The sequence below is a fragment of the Harmonia axyridis genome, chromosome 6 (genome assembly GCF_914767665.1).
Source record: "Harmonia axyridis chromosome 6, icHarAxyr1.1, whole genome shotgun sequence".
NCBI lineage: Eukaryota > Metazoa > Arthropoda > Insecta > Coleoptera > Coccinellidae > Harmonia > Harmonia axyridis.
This window is the reverse complement of record NC_059506.1, coordinates 37243852-37264743: the sequence shown is the minus strand read 5'-3', so window position 1 is coordinate 37264743 and position 20892 is coordinate 37243852. Positions and strand designations below refer to the sequence as shown.

At 38.2% G+C, this 20892-nt stretch overlaps 1 protein-coding gene across 3 annotated transcripts in view; it reads right to left on the bottom strand.

Moving 5' to 3' along the window:
- Positions 1–20892, bottom strand: part of LOC123681786 (roundabout homolog 1-like) — a 195460-nt gene that overhangs the window by 41549 nt on the left and 133019 nt on the right. The window contains exon 1 of one of the 3 annotated variants that reach the window (XM_045620075.1): positions 7588–7672. The exons of the other annotated variants lie outside the window; for them this stretch is intronic. Within the exon in view, the coding sequence (XP_045476031.1) occupies positions 7588–7657 (70 nt within the window). The 5' untranslated portion in view covers positions 7658–7672. Of the gene's footprint in view, positions 1–7587; positions 7673–20892 lie in introns of those variants that run through there. 3 annotated transcript variants of the gene reach the window in all.

Here is a 20892-nt window from a genome sequence, read left to right as displayed (position 1 = left end):
CATTAACGAGTAAGTCATTAACATTAAACAGACTGGTATTGAAGAGCGTTATAAATAATCGGGATACAACGTTCTAGCAAAGGTCATAAGAGTTTATTAATGCTATTCTCAGTATATGCTCAATAAACTCCGTGATTACTTTCATGGATTGATTGGAATCCATGAATATATCATTAAGATACTTAATAATCCAAATATTATAGAGTTTCAGGAAAGATAGATTAATATTATTAATCTTCATCTGTAGGAACATAATATAAGCTATTTGCGTGGATATTAATGGAAAGCATTAATACATAATGAAAGCGATAGAAACGCCCCGTATTTAGATGCATTGATTTCATTAATACATAATGATTAATATAAGAGAATATATCATTAATATGTAAATATCAAAGAGACGATTGATGTTCCAATGAAATCAATTACTAATAGAGAAATTATAATATTCAAGCAAAGAGAAATCGTTAAGTTTGGAGATTTTTAATCGTGATTTGGTTTTAGAAATTGTTGAGGTATAGTATCAATGTGACGATGTATTAATGAAATCAATTCATAATAGAGAATAGAGATATTATAAGGTTCTATCAAAGAGAAATCGTTCAGTTACAAAATTGTTAGGATTCGTTTAGTTTCGAGATTATTAATTGAGAATTCATGTATGTTTATACGATGTGTTGTATTAATGTATCGATGTATTAATGAAACGATGTATTAATGAAAGCAATTCATGATAGAGATCTTGTAACATTCTATTGAAGAGAAGATATTATTAATCGTGATTAGGTAATAGAAGTTTACGTGTATGTTAAGACGATGTAACGCATGTATTAATGTAATTATATTGGTGAAAGCAATTCATGATAGAGATAACATGACGTTCAAACAAAGAGAAGTTAAGTTTCTAAACCATGATTTGGTTCTGAAATGAAATGTATTAATGAAAATATTTCAAGATAGATCGTTTACTATCGAGATTATTAATCGTGTTTTCATGTATGTTAACAGGGGAAAAACACCCTTTTTATCGTGATATTCAGAAACGTCGACAGCTTGAAGCGCGAAACACCGTATTGGAAGAACGTCGAAAACAAACAAAAAAAATCTATCTCCCTTTTTGATTCGGAACATCTCGAACTGAAAACTTATAACTTGGATCTTCCGGAACTTTCCGGGCAGAGCGCGGAATGTGTCCAATTTAGGGAACACGTCTAGTTGCGAAACAAATTCCGGGACTCCGGGGATGAAATATTAACGGACGTCGTTCCCGAAGTGGTTAAGTGGTTTCGGGCGAAACTTCCACAATAACTTTCTGGAGACGTCAATAACATGAAATACATCCATGTTTTCGATATTATTGCGGGGTATAGATGGCGCAAAGTGGCCGGGAGTAGTTTATAGATTACCGGAGTCGATATTTCGACGATTCATTTCGGCGAATTACGATTTGGAAGTTTGCCGATCTTTGATGTTGCCGCCGGGAAAAGTTGAGGAGGAACGATAAGGAGATTGTCTGGGACCGGTAATGTGAAGAAGAAAACTTTTACTGATTTGAATGCCGATCCATTTTGAAAGGAAATTGATTGGTTTCAAGGGGTTTTCAGTTGATTTGCACCCGCACCCGAAGGATCTTTGGAATTGATGGACTTATGGTTTGTTGGTTTTGCCAATTAACTTCTAGAATCGTTTGTGTTAGAGTTAGAGGAATATCGCCTATCTTTCCCTGAAATGATTGTTCTTCTTCCTCGGAATATAATTCAACATCATAGCTAACAGGCCAATTGAAAAGTCCCCAGTCTTCCATTGGCAAAATTTGATTTTATAATTCAACATTGTTGCCTTCGAGGGCGATACAGCGATTATAGCGATCTTTCAACTTTTCGAAACCATTTTTGTAGTACGATTTGTCTTTCGCTTCAAAATAGGCCTCAGTTTCGGCGATTACTTCTTCATTAGCGCTTAATTTCTTTCCAGCGAGCATTTTTATGAGGTCTGAGAATAGGAAAAAGTCGCTGTGGGCCAGATCTGGCGAATACGGTGGATGCAGAAGCAATTCGAAGCCCAATTCATGCAATTTTGCCATTGTTTTCATTGATTCGTGACACGGCGCATTGTTTTGATGAAACAAGGGCAGTTTTTCAACGATTTCATCCTTTAAACGATCCAATAACGCTATATAATAATCGCTGTTGAAGGCCTGGCCCTTTTGAAGGTAATCAATGAATATTATACCTTAAGCATCCCAGAATACTGATGCCATAACCTTGCCAGCTGACTGTTGTGTTTTCCCTCGCTTTGGATTCGGTTCATCGTGTGCAGTCCATTCAGCTTACTGTTGATTGGACTCCGGAGAGAAATGATGAAGCCATATTTCATCCATTGTCACATATCGACGCAAAAATTCAGGAATAAGGTGTAACCAGAGGGTTAATATTTCGATTCACCTAATATTAGAACCAGTAGTGCCTTTTGTATGAAGGATGGATTTCAATTTTGTTCAGTTTGAATATATTTACATTGTCTTGATCAAGAATGTTTTCCTCTTTCTTCGGTGGTTTATCAAACCAAAAATAAACAACACAACGACGAACAACCAATAAGTCCACTTTAACAATCAGTCACAGCGATCACAGCGATTGTGATCAATAAAGGCGATTAAAGGATTTATAGTTCAGATCAAATCAATCGTGGGAAGAAACAGTACCCATGGTGCAATTGCCGCTGTATAAAAGTCTTTCAGGCAGAGAAACTTGCAATAGAAAGATATGTGGAAAGTAACAGTCAGGCTGCAATCAAATCATTGAGCTTACATCATATCTTCTATTCTAAGATGGTATTGGAGTGTCGAAGAAAGCTCAACAAAGTAGGCAAGAATAACAAGGTTTGTTTAGTCTGGGTTCCCGATCTCTCGAGAATTGAAAGAAATGAAGGGAACAAGGAGCACAAACTCCTTTTAGCGGCACAGAAACTTTCTGTGGTATAGACAAATGTACCTACAAGAACGAGTTCCAGAAGAAGCAGAAAAGAAATACCCTGACGGAATCTTCCTGGTTTGAATTATTCCAAATAGTTCCCTTGAAACTTTGACACTACGAGATCTTAGAAGTATCTGAATCTTAGCAAGAACCTGTTCACTGGATTCCTCACAGGGTATTGTCACCTCAGGAATCACCTCGTGAGAATGAGTCTTGCAGAAAACGACTAGAGCAGATTCTGCTGGGAGGAATAAGAAACTCCGGATCACCTGGATTTGCTAACGCAAAACCTGCTTTGGTCAAGAAACTTATAGAAGTGAGGAAGTGGCCTCTTTAGAGCCATCCTAGATACTGGAGTTTATTAGAACTCTAGAACTGGAAGGCTAGCTGTAGATGGACTAATGGCGCAATTGAACTGATAGATCTACAGAGCTAATGAATGAATAGACATCCATAAAGTCGGTAGAACCATAAAATATTCGGACATGATATCAAAATCGAACACATATGGCCTGAATTTATCTTTCGAATTTGTCCCAAATCTCCCCGTACTTCCAATTTTCAAACAACCGCCTTAGACTTCTTGCTCCCCCTAAAACATCCATTCAAAGTCATCCGGAGTCACAGAGAACGCTCTCCTTTTCTTCCTCTTTCGCCGTATGGCCGAGAACGAACGTCGCCTCGTATTTATCTGTTATTAAACAGTACAAAGTTCCCGTTTTTATCTCGAACAAACGCGCCCGCTCCCCAGTCCTGTAGGAATTCCATTAGATTATGATTAATCTGCTTTTCTGGCTTGTATTCACCGGGAGAGATGCAAGACCTCGGAAGATGTTCTACATTCAGGAAAATGCGAAATACTGAAGTTAACTCGGGCTTCATGCTTCACCTCTTCCTTTTTGCTCCGTTCCTCGCCATCTCAGATCCTCGAGAACGGATCGCGACGTTGCCGCTTCTCCTAACCTAAAAAGCCGACGCCGAAATCTACCTGGGGGGTGTTTTTTCGATGTTCTTTTACGCCACTCTGTTTGGACCACAGAATAATTACTCCGGAGCCATAATCGTAAAAATTTTACTGCCGGAAATGTGCTATGACTAGATGATCCTGTTGATTGTCGGGGTACATTGTCCAGGATAGGGAAAAAGCGAAGGATGGTTCGCAAATTGAGTCGTAAAATTTCTAATAAAGCCTGGAAAAGAGGTTTCGTTTATTTTTTGATGGTCCGACATTGTAGAGGATCTTTCGAATTGAGCGACTTTCCGTGTATGGAAAATAGATGGAGCTTCGAATTCGTCTGGATTACTGACTTAATGAACCACAGTGGCGACAAGCTTGGTCTCTTTTCTGATTGGATGAGCCTAAATATGGCGGCTCTTTGTTTACATCCTCCGTTTACCTGATTCTCGAGATTTCTTCAAAATGTAAGGCAGTATTCTTCAGTGAAATAAATTTGTTCTATATACAATCAAATACTATCAGGCCCAATAATTTTAATTTTGACATAGTGTCAGTTCAGTTCAGTCAATTGTATCCTTAAGTTCTATGGTAAAGCCATATGGTTCACCATTTTTAGGCTCAATTTGAATTTTTTTTTTCGCTCAGATGATTCCAGGAAAACGCGAGCGCTGCGTCAACGTCGCAAGGCTAACAGACTAACCTAAATAATGAAAAGTCTGTTCATCTTGCGCATTTCCAAAACATCCCTAATTGATGAAAAGCTGAATGATTAATTAGTCGGTCTCAATTCCTCACGACAATCTTTGTGAAAAGTCCGACTCCTCCGCTCTTTGTTTTCCCTCCAATCCGGTGGATTATAAATGAGGCGAGGATGATTTCCTCTCTTCCCGAGCAACGGAATTACTTCCTATTTAGGCATATTCGCATCTCGGAGACCCGGCCCAGATTCCGACGCTGATTACGAACGAGGAGATTCCTGAACACTACCAAACGGGATCTCTGTGATCAACGTCAACTTCTTCGATGCTTCAACCACAGAAATTAAATTAATTTTAAGGTTGAAGGTCGAGACAGGAGGGGAGCGACGGAAATGAAAGTCTGTGCGCCCGATCGATTAGAACAACAATCCAAACCATAGAAAATATTAATAATAGATTCCGACGCTGATTACGAACGGGGAGATTCCTGAACACTACCAAACGGGGATTCTGTGATCAACGTCAACTTCTTAGAAGCTTCAACCACAGAAATTAAATTAATTTTAAGGTTGAAGTTTGAGACAGGAGGGGAGTGAAACGAATGAAAGTCTGTGCGCTCGATCGATTCGTACAACAATCCGAACCATAGAAAATATTAATGCCGCATGCCTGGCACGTCCACAGAGTCGACAATCCCCATAAACCCCAACCTTACGAATACATTTTCATAAAAGTGGAAAAGCGAAGTGCACATTCTGATGCAGTTTTTGTCCGGATCGCAAATCTCTCCTCTTATATGTATATATAAGCTGGCTAAAATCCCGGGCGAAAGTGGCCATAAGTTACTACGGCATCCCCGACCAGAATAAAACCGTATAAAAAAGACGCAGGGGGTTGAAAAATATCGCATATTAAGATGATATCTGAGGAAACCAATACAGATAGGAAGGACGGGGTTGAGTTTTACGACCGTAGATGGCGTATGAATGCTAAGCAGGGCTGGCTAACCTGACGTAACCCCTGAGACCATTAGGACACATATGCGGAAGCTAATAGCGCCCTATTCGAGGCTGGCCTGGAAAAATGGTGGAAATATATGCGAGATATGCAAATAAACATTGGGGAAATTCGGCGGTGGCCAGGGAAAAATTCCCACGTGGCTTTACCGGCCAAATAACTTTCGGTTGGTATCCCTGCCCTGACGCATAACCTTATATCTTTCAATTCTATGATCGCAAGTGTCAGATTGAAAATATCTGACAGGACATTGAACAGAGAGAGTTCAGAGGTCTATGGATGTAATGATCACAGAGTAAACCACGGTATCAAGTGACATAGAGCACCGATGACGCGACGTTCATCGAATCGAGACGTACGTTTGTTTTTTCCCAATTTCGTAGCCTACGTCTCGGCACGTACGCTCGAATTGGCGCTGTAATCGACTCACCCTCCCTATTTATGCCGACTTTACCGTTCATTCCGTCCTCTTCACGACCGTCCGTACAGTTAATACAGGTGCTCAAGGGGCTTTATCCTCGCCATTGTAGTGTTCCTCTTTAATTAAGGTCTGTCTGCACCGGGGGTCGCATCGAAAGCGACCTCCTTAAAATTGCGATTTTTACTAGTAGACAGTTGGATTAATCTATTCGACTCTGTGATGCCGCTTTTGCAACTTTGTATCCCTTTGGATTACGGAACGTTTGCCTACGTTTTATGCCTTGCGAATGGGATGGGGAGACAGTCAGGGACGGATTGAGATATAATTCATTTAGGTACATAACAATTTCAAACCTCAAACTTTGAAATGACGAAAACGAAACTTTGAAGTACAAAAAGGAAGTTGATAATTACCGGTTCATAGATTTCGTGTAAGCTACACATTAATATTTTGACTTCCCCTGAGCTCAAGTGACGAGCCACAAGTTTTGTTGAGAGATTTTTAAGTTCTATTTATTCAAACCTAGCGCTAATATGTGACAGTTTATAGCTCTTATGGTTCACTGGTTTTCTCTTACAAAGTAAAAAAAACTACATGATCAGCGTACATTGCCGTGTGGAAGAGAATGTCAATTGGAGAGGCCAAAGAACATGAGAACACTTGTTATTCTATGATGATTAAGTCATTTGGAATATTTTTCAATATCGGTTATCATTTTGTTAACTTGAAATTACCGGTTCATAGATTTCGTGTAAGCTACACATTAATATTTTGACTTCCCCTGAGCTCAAGCGCCGAGCCACTTGTTTTGTTGAGAGATTCTTAAGTTCTATTTATTCAAACCTAGCGTTAATATGTGACAGTTAGTAGCTCTTATAGTTATAGTATACAAAGTAAAAAAAAATGTATGAGCAGCGTACATTGCCGTGTGGAAGAGAATGCCAATTGGAGAGGCCAAAGAACATGAGAACACTTGTTCTTGATGATTAAGTAATTTGGAATATTTTTCAATATCGATGATCATTTCGTTAACTTGAAATAACCGGTTCATAGATTTCGTGTAAGCTACACATTAATATTTTGACTTCCCCTGAGCTCAAGCGACGAGCCACTAGTTTTGTTGAGAGATTTTTAAGTTGTACTTATTTAAACCTAGCGTTAATATGTGACAAATTATAGCCCTTATAGTTCACTATTTGCATCCCAAGAAACGTGTTATTCAGTTATTTCAGTACTTTTCCAAAAATCTCTTCAGCTAAACTGAATAATCTATTTCCAATATTCCCCTTCAGGTTACTAGCTAATACACCTCTGTGCCTCGAGAAAACTAACACATCCAATGAAGGGTTTCAGCCCAGATCCCGACTTTAAACCTCAGTGCAATCCCTTCTACTCGATTCCTCCGTTTTGATGTTTTGCATCAATTAGAATCACGGGCTCAACCCTTCCAGCGTTTATGGGACTGGAAGGAGAGGGGGGATATCAATTATGTCCGCTTCTAATTCGTTTCATTTTTACCCCGTTCCCAAGCTATTAGGACGTCCCTGGAAGGGTTGCGGCTCCAGGATTTACGATTTCGCGAAGACATTAGGCAGTTTTTTCTTCGTTGGATTTTTAGGGGTGGTTTTCGCCCCTAGGCACTTACGACTGACCGAGCTGACCGGTTGGATGAATGTTGCGGAGCTCACCTGGAAAAAAAGAAGGAAGAATTAGTGAAGAATATAGATAATGTACGAGGATATGTTGTACAAGCGTTTTTTGAATATGCGTTATGAAAATTTGAACTCTAAATTTGGAAAAAAACCATAAAAAATTGAATTTCTACACAAAAACCGTAATATCTCTTGAAATATTGGTCATAGCCCTCTCAACAGAAACGTTTTTCATATAGATCGAGTTGTGATCTAAAACATGTTGACGTTTCAAGTCCGTATCTTGCCTCAAGGAAAATTGACAGCCTCGAGAATATTATTGAATTTTTCTTGGAAAATTTCAGTTTACAGCCTATAAATCCGGAAATAATGGACTAATCGGTTAACTATAGCCTTTTTTGCGATCTACGTCATTGTATCAATCGAAAGAATGCTATAAACTCACCATGTAGGAACTTTTAATTTTTCGTTTTTTTTTAAGGGTCGGGTATTGAAAATTTTCGTGAAATTTTTCGCACAAAAAATTTTCGGATGAGTACGGAATTCGGCTCATTGGGGATGGCTAATTCTAACATCGCTTACCGATTCTTCGTAGAGCTCACAGTTTATGAGAATTTTGAACTCGAAATTTGGAAAAAAACCGTAAAAATTGAATTTCCCCCTAAAAACCGTAATATCTCCCGAAATATTGGTCATAGCCCTCTCAAACGAAACGTTTTTTGAAGATCGAGATGTGATCTACAACATATTGAAGTTTCAGGTCCGTATCTTGCCTATAGGAGAATTGACAGCCTCGAGAATATTATTGAATTTTTCTTGGAAAATTTCAGTTTACAGCCTATAAATCCTGAAATAATGGACTAATCGGTCAACTGCAGGCTTTTTCGCGATCTACGTCATCGTATCAATCGAAAGAATGCTATAAACTCACCATGTAGGAACTTTTAATTTTTCGTTTTTTTTCAAGGGTCAGGTATTAAAAATTTTCGTGAAAATTTTCGCACAAAAAATTTTCGGATGAGTACGGAATTCGGCTCATTGGGGATGGCTTATTCTAACATCGCTTACCGATTCTTCGTAGAGCTCACAGTTTATGAGAATTTTGAACTCGAAATTTCGAAAAAAACCGTAAAAATTGAATTTCCCCCTAAAAACCGTAATATCTCCCGAAATATTGGTCATAGCCCCCTCAAACAAAATGTTTTTTGAAGATCGAGATGTGATCTACAACATATTGAAGTTTCAGGCCCGTATCTTGCCTATAGGAGAATTGACAACCTCGAGAATATTATTGAATTTTTCTTGGAAAATTTCAGTTTACAGCCTATAAATCCTGAAATAATGGACTAATCGGTTAACTGCAGGCTTTTTCGCGATCTACGTCATCGTATCAATCGAAAGAATGCTATAAACTCACCATGTAGGAACTTTTAATTTTTCGATTTTTTTGAGGAAAATTTTAGTGAAAATTTCAAATTCCAATTCAAATTTCAAATTCAAAATTACTCCAAGTTTATGTAGAATTGGATAGGTAGTTCCTAGATTTAATTCTGTAATTTTTGTTTTTTTATATGTATATCCATGTTGAGTATGACTATGTGTTGTTGTGTTTCTTATTGTAATTGCAATTTTTGTTTTTTTTTCTGTAATTGGGTTGTAAACCTGTTGGAGAATAAAGGCTTATTATTATGTATGAGTTCTTAATTTTTCGTCAAAAAAATGTTTTCAAAGGTCAGGTTTTGAAAATTTGAACAAAGTCTTGTAATCTTTACGTATTAACTCAAAGAATCATGAACATAATCCAATAATAATAATAATAATAATAATAATAATAATATTTATTAATTCCATAAAATTACACAAAGTAAAAATGGAACAGGTCAGACACAAACATAATTAACTTCCAGTACAGTTCTCTTTAAATTCACAAATACTATATGGCTCACAATTCAGAAGTAAAACATATAGGGCCTTCTTAAATTTAATATGACTCGATAGATTTCTGATATTTAAGGGCAACACATTAAATAGACTGATTGCCATAAATTCAACATTTTTTTCTCTCAACGTAGTTTTATGTGTTGGTACAATAAGAGGACACATTCTTCTTGTATTATTCAAGTTTTTATATGGCTCAAAATACTGGCTATGTTTACTGACAAAGATTAACAGTCTATAAATGTAAAGTCCATAAACTGTAAGTATATTGTTACTTTTGAAGAAACCCCTGCATGATTCCCTATATCCAAGATGTAACATAGTTCTCAAAGCTCGCTTTTGCACAACAAAAAGACCACTCACATATGAGGAGTTACCCCAGAATATTATACCGTATGACAAAATGGACTGAAAATTAGAATAATACACCAGTTTTAGAAGCTCAAGGTCAATCTGATTCCGCAACATGAAAAGCAGGTAACAAACAGAATTTAGTCTTCCTCTAAGTTGTTCTGTATGAGGTCCCCACTTCAGATGTTTATCAACTACAACCCCCAGAAAAACAACACTATCTTCAACCATGACATCTTTGCCTGAGATGTTAATTGACAAAGGATATTGTAGCTTGGATCTTTCACTATAAAAAAACATACACTGGGACTTGTCAATGTTCAAAAGAAGATTGTGGTTACAAAACCATTCTCCTACAGACGTCAGCAATCCTCTAGATTCCTCGGTGGCGGTGGAAACATTGCGGAGTTTTAGTAGATAATTGGTGTCGTCTGCAAACATACCCATTGAATGTCTCACTGCAACTCTAGCCTTTGGTAACCGGTTTATGTAAACAATAAAAAGTGCAGGTCCTGGAATGCTACCCTGTGGCACGCCCATAGATATCTCTCTTTCATCCGATATAAGAAGCTCACCATCCACCTCCATGACAACCATTTGTTTCCTGGATGACAAATAACTCTCAATGAGTCTCAACTGATTGTCTCTTACTCCACAGTCATCTAAAATTTCCAACAGTCTTTTATGCTCCACACAATCAAAGGCCTTCGACAGGTCCAAGAATAGGCCCATGGGAACCTCATCTTGTTCAATGGTCACGAGAACTTCCTTAATCAGCTCATAGACCGCAGTTTCTATATTTCTGTTTTTCACAAAGCCATGTTGATGCACTGAAATAACATTAAACTTATGAAAAAACATCATTAATCTATTTGTCAAGATTTTCTCAAAGATTTTTGAGAACGATGGCAATATGCTGATTGGTCTGTAGCTATTCGGATCCCTGATAGGTCCCTTTTTGTAAAACGGTTTCACCAAGGCAATTTTCAGTTGATCAGGAAAAATGCCCTCCTTGAAGGAACGATTTATTATAAAACAGAGAGGTGATAGGATTATATCAATCGAGGATTTAACAACCTTCATAGGGATCTCATCATAACCCCAAGATTGTTTATCTTTTAAAGACCTTACCGTTTTCAGAACCTCCTCGTGAGAAACTTCAAACATGAAGAAAGAGTTTTCAAGTCTTTCTCCACTCGTTGTAGCCGTTTTATTCAGGCCATCTGTTAGTGTAGAGGGAAAATCAATGAAAAAGTCATTTAATTCATCTGGCAAAGGAGTATCTTGATTGCTGGAAACAGATGATGAAATCTTGCTCTTCGTGAGGGAATTTATGACCTTCCAGGAGGCTTTTGATCTATTATCGGAGTTCCTAATGATGTTACTGAAGTGCTCTTTCTTTGCTTTGGACAGAAGAAGATCATATTGTTTTTTAGTCGAGTTATATGTGGCTTTTAATTCAGGTCTTGAAAAAGAAATAATATGGAGTATGTCAAGTTGCTTCTTAATATCAACCAATTCAGGTGTTAGTTTAAACTTTCTATTTGACGATGAGGCATTGATCTTTACTTTAGGAAAACAGAGTTCAAAAGTTTCAGAAAATCGTGTATGGAATACATACCAAAGTTGATTTGGATCGCCTGGATGAGTAAAAATATCATCCCAATTTAATTTAGATAGCTCTTGCAGGAAAACTTTGATGGAATCGTCATTTATTATTCTTCTTTTAAGGGTTTTTTCTTTGTGATCATAATCTGAACAAAAAGTTGTGGTGAACTTCAGAGCTGAGTGGTCTGAAATATGGCACTCGATCACCTGAGTTTGGCCCACAAGAGATGTTACCACATTGTCTAAACAACTACCAGAAGAGGGGCGTGTTGGCTGAAGATTGGTGACTTTCAGGTTGAAACATTCCAAAAGTGATACAAACTCACTGACATCCTTGGAGCAAGACAGAATATCTAGATTAAAATCACCCACCAAAATGAATTCTGCTCTTTCCAGTGTACACCGTTCCAGAATTGTTCTAAGTTTCTCTAGAAACAGATCTACATCAGCTAAGGGCTGGGTATTAGGTCTATAAATACATATGATCAGAATTTTTCGATTGTCTAGAAAAACTTGGGCAGCTGAACACTCGATAACATTTGGAATTGAAAGTAAATTGTAATCTGACCTTTCAGTACAGTTGAGTTCTTTCCTACTGTATATTGCAGTTCCACCATGGCTTCCTCTCAAACGGCAAAAGCTCGACACTAGGTTATAATCTACAAGTTTGTATATCTGAAGTTCCTCCACACACTTCCAATGTTCCGTGATTGCTAGTATATCAGCTTTTTCTTCCTGTGCCATCAACTGCAGCCCGTTCAATGCTGTGCCCAAGGACCTAACATTTTGGAGGATGAGACTGAAGCTTTTAGAAGGCTTTGATTTTCCAACTGCATTGGAGGAAATTACGTTTTCTCGTTTTGTCTGTTCTTCCGAAAAAAATTTCTGTCAAAAGAAAAATCTCTCAAAACAACCCCCTGAGGCCAGAAGGATTCACAAAACACACTCTTGTAAGCATTTTCATTCGGTAAGCCAATACTAAAAGATGAATTTTGTCCAAGAGTGTTAAGTTTCTTTATAATGATATTCTCCTTACCTTCGATATCTTTCAAGAAAGTTAGTATATCCTTTTCTGAAATCTCTTTACCAGCAATTTTACCTACGTACATCCAACGTCTTCGTATTGCACCTTTAATTGTTGAGTTATCCGCACTATTTTCTTTCGTTCCAAAACAAACCTTAGTGTTTCTTGACTGACGTTTTTTATTTCGAACCGTGATCCAATCTTCCATTCTATCAGTGTCCTCAATCTTATATACGGAGGTAGAAATATTTTTATTTGAATCGTTGATATTTATTTCAGGAATCGCCGGAACAGAATTGTTTACGTTGTTTACAATTCTTTTCGGTTCTACAAATGACATTTGCGCCTGCGGACGGTGCTCATGCGCATTACTTCTGTTTTCATGCACCACAGAACTATATGTATTCTTGAAAGTTGTGGCTGAGGCTACGGTATCAGTGACAACTGCAGGTACCTTATCTTGAAGCGTGTTGACAAATTTTTTTGTTGTGTTTTTACCTGATTTTATTTGGTTTTCGAGGATGGTGATCTTATCTTTCAAAAGATTGTTGTTTTCAATTAAAATTGAATTCTTACTCTTTGTTTCCTCCAATAAGAGCTTCAAATATTCAACTTCCGTACGAAGTGACTTATTTTCGGACTTGGCTGAAATTTCCTCTGCTGAAGCATGATGACAGGTGGTGTTTTTTCTATTTGCTGCTTTAACTAGGCAAGAGGGGTGAAAAATATCGTCACACTTGATGCATTTAAGATATTCTCCCACTTTCCGATTGCAATAACTGCAAATTTTATCTGAGTTTTCACTTGAAATACTCGGACTCGCTGAGCGATCATATTGCACATCTTCACACGTTGACATTCTGAACCGGAAATATAATAATTAACCGAGATGAAGGATCTGATTCTGCTGTGGAGTATTAGCGACAAATATATTCAAATTCCAACGTTACAGTAAAAGCAATAATAATGAAACGAATTCTACGATGTGGCACCCACTCTGAATTCAGCTTCTTCAGGTGGTAAGCCATGGAAAACGACGGAAACGACGCAAAGGCGAACATTCCCCGTATGGCACCCTTATTCCTAACCCCCTGAAAGGGAGGATAACGCTCCAAATTAACTCGAACAATGATAAACAAACAAGTCGAGTACCTACAGCGTATCTGGAAACTCGCTCTACAATATCCGGATATCTCCAGCCTCTTTTATGCTCTCGGAATAATTCCATGGACCTCTCACAAAGTGCACAAAAGGGCCGTAAACGATTGCTCCTAATAGGATTATATTAAATCGAAAATAACCTGCTCAACCCACCCTCCCTCTGTCGGCCGAAAAAGGAAACTCGATTCTAATTTCACTTATAATTCAATAGGAATTTCCGGAAATATGGATGCCCCTTTCGCCCCTCCGGCAGGATCGGTATGATGAATTTGATTAAGATGATCCCCCGTCGCTTTTATTACTACCCCCGGCCGCCCCCCGCGGTACTGGAGGGGAGGGGATGAATAGATGTGATTAGTTTCTGAGCGTATTCGGATTTGGGATCTCTTGTTTTCGTTTATTCGATATCAAAGGGATGTTTTTCGTTTTTTCAGGAGTGCAATTTTATTTCGAAAATAATGGTTCTGTGCGGAATACGTATCGCGCACTACGTCCATTTTATTTTGTTTAGCGATGAAGCGCACTTCTAAGTCTGGCTAAGTCAACAAACAAAACTGCCGCATTTGGAGTGAAGCCAATCCTCAACTGTATGACGAAACACCGTTACATCCAGAAAAAACTGACTGTTTGGTGCGCTTTATGGGCAGGTGGAATCATTGGTCCGTACTTCTTCAAAAACGATGATGGCCAGAACGTTACAGTCAATGGTGATCGGTGTAGAGCCATGATTACTAACTTTTTCATTCCTGAATTGAACAACCATGATGTCCAGGAGCTGTGGTTCCAACAAGACGGCGCAACATGTCACACAGCTCGTGCCACAATCGATTTATTGAAAGACACGTTTGGTGACCGCCTAATTTCACGGGACCTGTGAATTGGCCTCCAAGATCTTGTGATTTAACACCGCTAGGCTACTTTCTGTGGGGCTATGTAAAGACATTGGTCTATGCGGATAAGCCACAAACCCTTGACCATTTGGAAGACAACATTCGCCGTGTTATTGCCGATATACGGCCACAAATGTTGGAAAAAGTCATCGAAAATTGGACGTCCAGATTGGACTACATCCGAGTCAGCCAAGGTGGTCATATGCCAGAAACCATATTCAAAATGTAATGCCACAAGATTATCTTGCGGATAAATAAAATTCATGTCAATCGAATAATCCATCGTTGTTTTATTGCAATTTAAAGTTCTATAGCTCTAAAAAACACCCTTAACATTCATAACGATAATTGATATTTTAATATGCTGATAATGATTAGACTATCTGGTTCACAGAAGAGTAATATTTTTATTAAAACTAGAAAATTATAGCCAGATATGTAATGAATAACAAGCTCCGATATTATGCATAAATCTCGAAAGGTATATTTTCGAGACAGCCAAAGAACCCCGCATCTGATATTACGATGTTGCCGATCCATAATCTACAGAAATGGTGAATGCATCATCACAGAATGGACACTCTGGGATTTGCTGGAAACAACCTATCCAATAAATTCCAGTTTCCACCCCAAAAATCCGTAAAGGTATATAAATCATAATATCTCACGCGGGCTTCAATATCTGGAAAAAATTGAATTCCCAAATGGAAAATTATTGACAACCTGGTACACATAAACTCTTATCGATCTAATAGCTGAGGGAACCGAAAATGTATTCCATTCCATTAAGAATATTTATATACGGACGCATACAAAAGGGTATAAATATTTCCTAAATAAAAGAGGGAGTTCATGATATTCTGGGAAGCAAAAAATGATTACCCAACAGAATATCCACACAATTGTTGGATAAACTGAGGGAACAAAGCCATAATACTAAAAAACTCCACCATCCAGCGTTCATTGGTACAGTTTTCACGTTATAACGTTGTCGGGACTGTTGTATAACCTCGAAGACGAGGGTGAAAAGATAGACGAACAATATATCTGATGGAATGTTTCTTCAAGATTATAATACGAGGGGTTAGTCTTCTCGAAAGAGACAGCAAGTCTTTCGGCACTCCTCAATTATATTTATGAAAAAATTCTGCAGTGGATCCAATTTTGTAGATATGGCATTATGGAAAGATCCTCTTTATTGAAAAAATGTCTGGGGAGGTCTTTTCTTTGAGCTATGCAAAGGCTTGCTTTTGTTGGGACTCTTCCAAAATGACATTCAGGAGGATAAATAGATGTGCTGGAAGATCCATCAACATCTTTATGAAAAAGTAACCTGTAGCAGAGGATCATCATTTTATGTTCTGTCAGTTTTACAATCCATTTATTATGTTGTTTTTGATCTTATGTAATGAGGTTAATATGACACTTTTCGACTTCTGACATAAACGTTAAACTTATGGAACCCATGCCAAACTAATAAGGATGGTGTCTTACGTTATTGATGAGAAATGCCTTCATCTTTCCTTTGATTTCTTTGAAATTTTGATCAATTACTATCTTCAAAGATATAAACATTTCCACCAAGTTTTGTCGAAAAGCTTCAAAGCCTTCTTGATACAAGTTTAGGAAACTGCTGCCAACAACATGTGCATCCAAGAATTTGCATTACTTATTTCCTCTTTTCCTATTTGCTATTGCTACATCCTTTGAAATAATAAACCGAAAAGATTTCCCTACCCAAAATCCTCTTTCCCCACCCCTCTTTCAATAAGGGCAACATGTCTTCTTTTTCCAGAAGAACGGTGACAACTCGATGAATCATTTCATGATACAGGGGGAGCCTTATCTCATTAAATATACTCGGTTAGTTTGCAATAAGACCGGATCAAGTCGAAGAGGCCAGAGTGGTCTTTCAGGATTACGGAACTAATCGTCTATTAGAAATGATAGCACCGATAGGGTGGTTCAGGCCATCTAAGCCACCCTCTATACAACGGCTTGGAAAAATGCGGGGTCACTGTGATTCAGCAACATTTTTTGCTTGGTTAGAAGGGCAGATGAGCGAGACATGTCAGCTGATAACAGATAGCTTCCGGGTATTTCATAAAACATCATAAATTGATGTGGAATTTTTTTTATAAAAGCAATGACGTGAACCAATGGGTGATAAATGTTTTTTGACACTTAAGTTGAACAATCACTTGTCGAAAAGAATAACTTAAGGTTGAAGTTGAAAGATCAATAATCAAAATAATTCGAGCCGGCGATCCTCAAGGCTCTATTCTAAGACCGTTTCAATTCTTTCTATACCTAATATGAGATGTTTTTGGGGTTTATATGATGCAAGGTAGCACAGAAGATTGAAACTTGAAGGAATGAGACCTGTTAAAGTGGTCGAAGGCCGGAAAAACATCGGAAAACTCCTTCATCGGCGTCTAGACGTGGCAAAGCCGGAAAAACGTCAGCACACTTCGGGTTCAACGGTACCATAATACAACTTTAATGATATATGACCCTAAAATTGCACGCCAATTACCTCCGATGTCTTTTCAATAGGTGGAAATGGAAAAATGGGGACCGTTGTTCCAAGTTAACGGTTCGAATTTTCCGAGTCACTCGAGGAAGGCACGGAAGGAGATTTCCTTTCCTTCGGTCACGATACTACGTCGTTCGTGCATCCGTTGTTTGGGGTGCTTTTCCGATTTTCCTATTCTTAGATTAGGTTTTCCACCTTTTCCACTGGTGGTATTTCCTGTAATTAATTTTTTTTCAAATCGGAACCGAACAAGAATTCTTTCGTTCTTTATTGTTATCGAATTGATGGTTTTGAAAATACGATCGATTGAATGGATGATAAAAAAATAATATGTTGTTATTTTAGAAGTACAACAGGCCAATTGAAAAGTCATACAATTTTGCCATTGTTTTTATCGATTTGTGACACAGCGTATTGTCTTGATGAAATAGCTCTTTTTTTATCTTCAAATGGGGCCGTTTTTAACGATTTCATCCTTTAAACGATCCAATAACGCCATATAATAATCGCTGTTGATAGTCTGGCCCTTTTGGAGGTAATCAATGAATATGATACCCAATTAGAAAAATTTGACTCAAATTTTCCATACCTGGACCTTGGAAATTTTTTTTTTGCCGTATGATGATATAGTAATCCTTTGCTAACAAAAATTATATAATTATATAGCACTGTCATCAATTTTTCATGCAAAATCACCCCCCGATATGTTCTGCACTTATTCACTAACACCCTGTATAGGTTCCCTTTGGATAGTAGTAAGACTTGAATTTTTCAATACTGTCATCTAACTAAATATACCCAAATACCACATCGACAAAGCAACTGAGTTGGTCTCCAACGCACCCCCCTAATAAAAGGGATCTCTTCCAGGCATCGACAACGTTATCCCAGGAAACCGGGAACGCATCCAGGCCAAGCTCAGGTATCCCGGACGGGAAGGCAGCGAACAAATGAAACTAATTAAGTTGATAGCTGCGCTGCTATTCGAGGGGAATAACAGGTGGGGATCCTCAGGGCTCCGTTCTCTCCGCGACCTACGATCAATTTTTCGGCGATGCCCGATTTTCAATCGGAATTTTCGCCCGCTTGATGGAATGGTATCGCGTTGCTTCCACCCCCACCCCTCTCCTAACAACCCCCACCCCACTCTCAACCGTTGTTTTGTTCAGTTATTGGATTTTTCCGATGATGGGCTTGATTAGATTTTTTCGCCGGACGGCGTAAAAAAAGGGATCATACGCCAGATTGCCGGTTTTGACCGGATGAAGGATCGGGTTGCGAATGGTAGAAGGGGTGGGGGGTGGTGGTATCGATTTTCCGCGAGATTTTCACGGCGGGAAATCCGGACTAATATGGCAGGTGGAAAACGGGATGGTAGTTGGTTTTCCGATGATTAACGTAAATTGGGTCGATTTTAGAAAACTTTTTTGTTGGTTATTTAGGTTAGGTATGGAAAATTTGAGGCAAATTTTTCGATCTAAAAATTTTCGGATGAGTCGAAATTCGGCTAATTAGGCTCCATTTATCCTAACGTCGCTCACCGAATGTTCGTAGACCTCCCAGTTTAGGAAAATGTTGAACTCGAAATTTGGAAAAAATCTGTAAAAATTCAATCTCTACACAATAATCGTTATATCTCCTGAAATTTTGGCCACAGCCTCGTAGAATAAAATCGTTTTTCATATATCGAGCTGTGATCTAAGACATATTGAGGTTTCAAGTCCGTATCTTGCCTCAACGAGAATTGGCAGCCTCGAGAATATTATCAAAATTTTTTTCCAAATTCTCAGTTTAAGACCTACATTTTCTCTTAATCTACGTTATCGAATAAATTGATATAACACATTCAAAATGGAACAATTCATCAAAAAAACCCTTCATAGAAAAGGCAAAATAAACGAATCAATAAAACTTACGAACAAACCAATAAGTAACTAAACGAATCAATAAATAAAACGCACAAAACGAGGCCCATTCAGCGGTCCTAAACCTCCTCATTCCAACCCGCCACGCAGATATTAACAACAATTGTTATCGCCGTATCCAACGGTCGGCCACAAACAGACACCATTATCGTTAATAAGACTCATCAAGACCGGCCATCGAAAACCAATCAATATAAATCGGCCCTGCTTTAAGGCCGCGCGCCATGCCCCGATCCTCGGGTCGTCCGCCATCAAGGGGAAACTTGTTAACTAAAGTAATCGATTACGGGCCGACATAAAAAGCGATGAAAACTGCGGAAAATACATTTCCTTGAACGGCCATTATTGGACATCCCGAAGAGATGACAAATGTCTTTTCGATATCGGGAAAACGAGGAAGGAAGCGAGAGGTCTTGGCTGTTGGGGGCAGTTTGAAAAGGATGGTTGTTTCGGCTTTTTTTTTGGAGGTTTTTTCTTCGTGTTGTGATTTTCCGGGACGGTGATATGTTTTTCTATGATTAAGATGGGGAAGGAGAGGCGAATTGGAAGATTTGAAGCTTGGGGAGTGAAAGGGATGATAAAGAATCCAATTTTGCCAGATAGCTGTAATATCTTAGCAGTTTTTCGTCAGATTCTACAGAATTTTTGTGGAAATTATTGTAAAGCTCTACAGAATTTCTGTAGAAAAGAATGTGAATGTTAACAGAATAGTTATTATTTCGAAGTCTACAGAATTTCTGTGAAAAATGAAGAGCTTTACAGAATTTTTCGGGAAAATTCACAAAAATTCTGTAAAAATTTAATTCATTTTCACAGAAATTTTGTAGACTTTGAAATAATCTTCAATGAAATTCTGTAAACATTTACATTCATTTTCACAAAAATTCTGTAGAGCTTCACGATAATTTCTACAAAATTCTCTAAAATTAGATGAAAAACTGCTAATATGTTACAGCTATTTGGCAAAATACGACTCCTCATCATCCTTCTTCCTCCCCAAGATTCAGATCTTCCAATTCGCCCCATCTTTATCATAGAAAAATGGCTAAAACTTCTGTAGAAAGTTTACTAATTTCTGTGAAAATCAATATAGAATTTGCTAGAATTTTTGTGGGAACACTGCACAAATTTGTGTGAAAATTTATGAAAAAAATGCATAATTTCTGTAAGAAATGAATGTGAGCTCTACAGAATTTCTGTAATAATTAATAAGGAGATTCTCTTGATGCCGGATCCATGCGAGTATATCCCACCGTACAAACGAAAATGTTTGCTCAATCTCCACCTTCAAGTCAAACACAGGAGATCGACGGGCTCCCGGAAAATCCGTAGCAAACTAGACGTGAGTTTTCCGACGTGCAAATATCGGAACGGCCAACTCCGACCGACTGCTGCAACTTGTAGAATGCTAAAACCGGGCAAACTAAAAGTTCCTTGATTAATTCGGAGCTCGAGGAGTTGTTGCTCATACCGTCGACGATGGAAATTTTCCCGATGTTTTCCCGCCGGGAAAATTCCAAGGGAGACGTCGGGAAATGTGTTGGAAATTGGATTTATTCATCGCTTTCATTTTTTTTGCGAATTCAAGGCGGCATACAAGAGAATGTTTGACTTGGAACACATTTTCAGTTATCTTGTGTCGAATGTTGTATCTACTGCAGATTGGATCAACTGTAGATTGGATAGAAGGCAGTATTTTGAATTGCGATCAGTTTCATCTTGTGTTTCATCCCCCGCC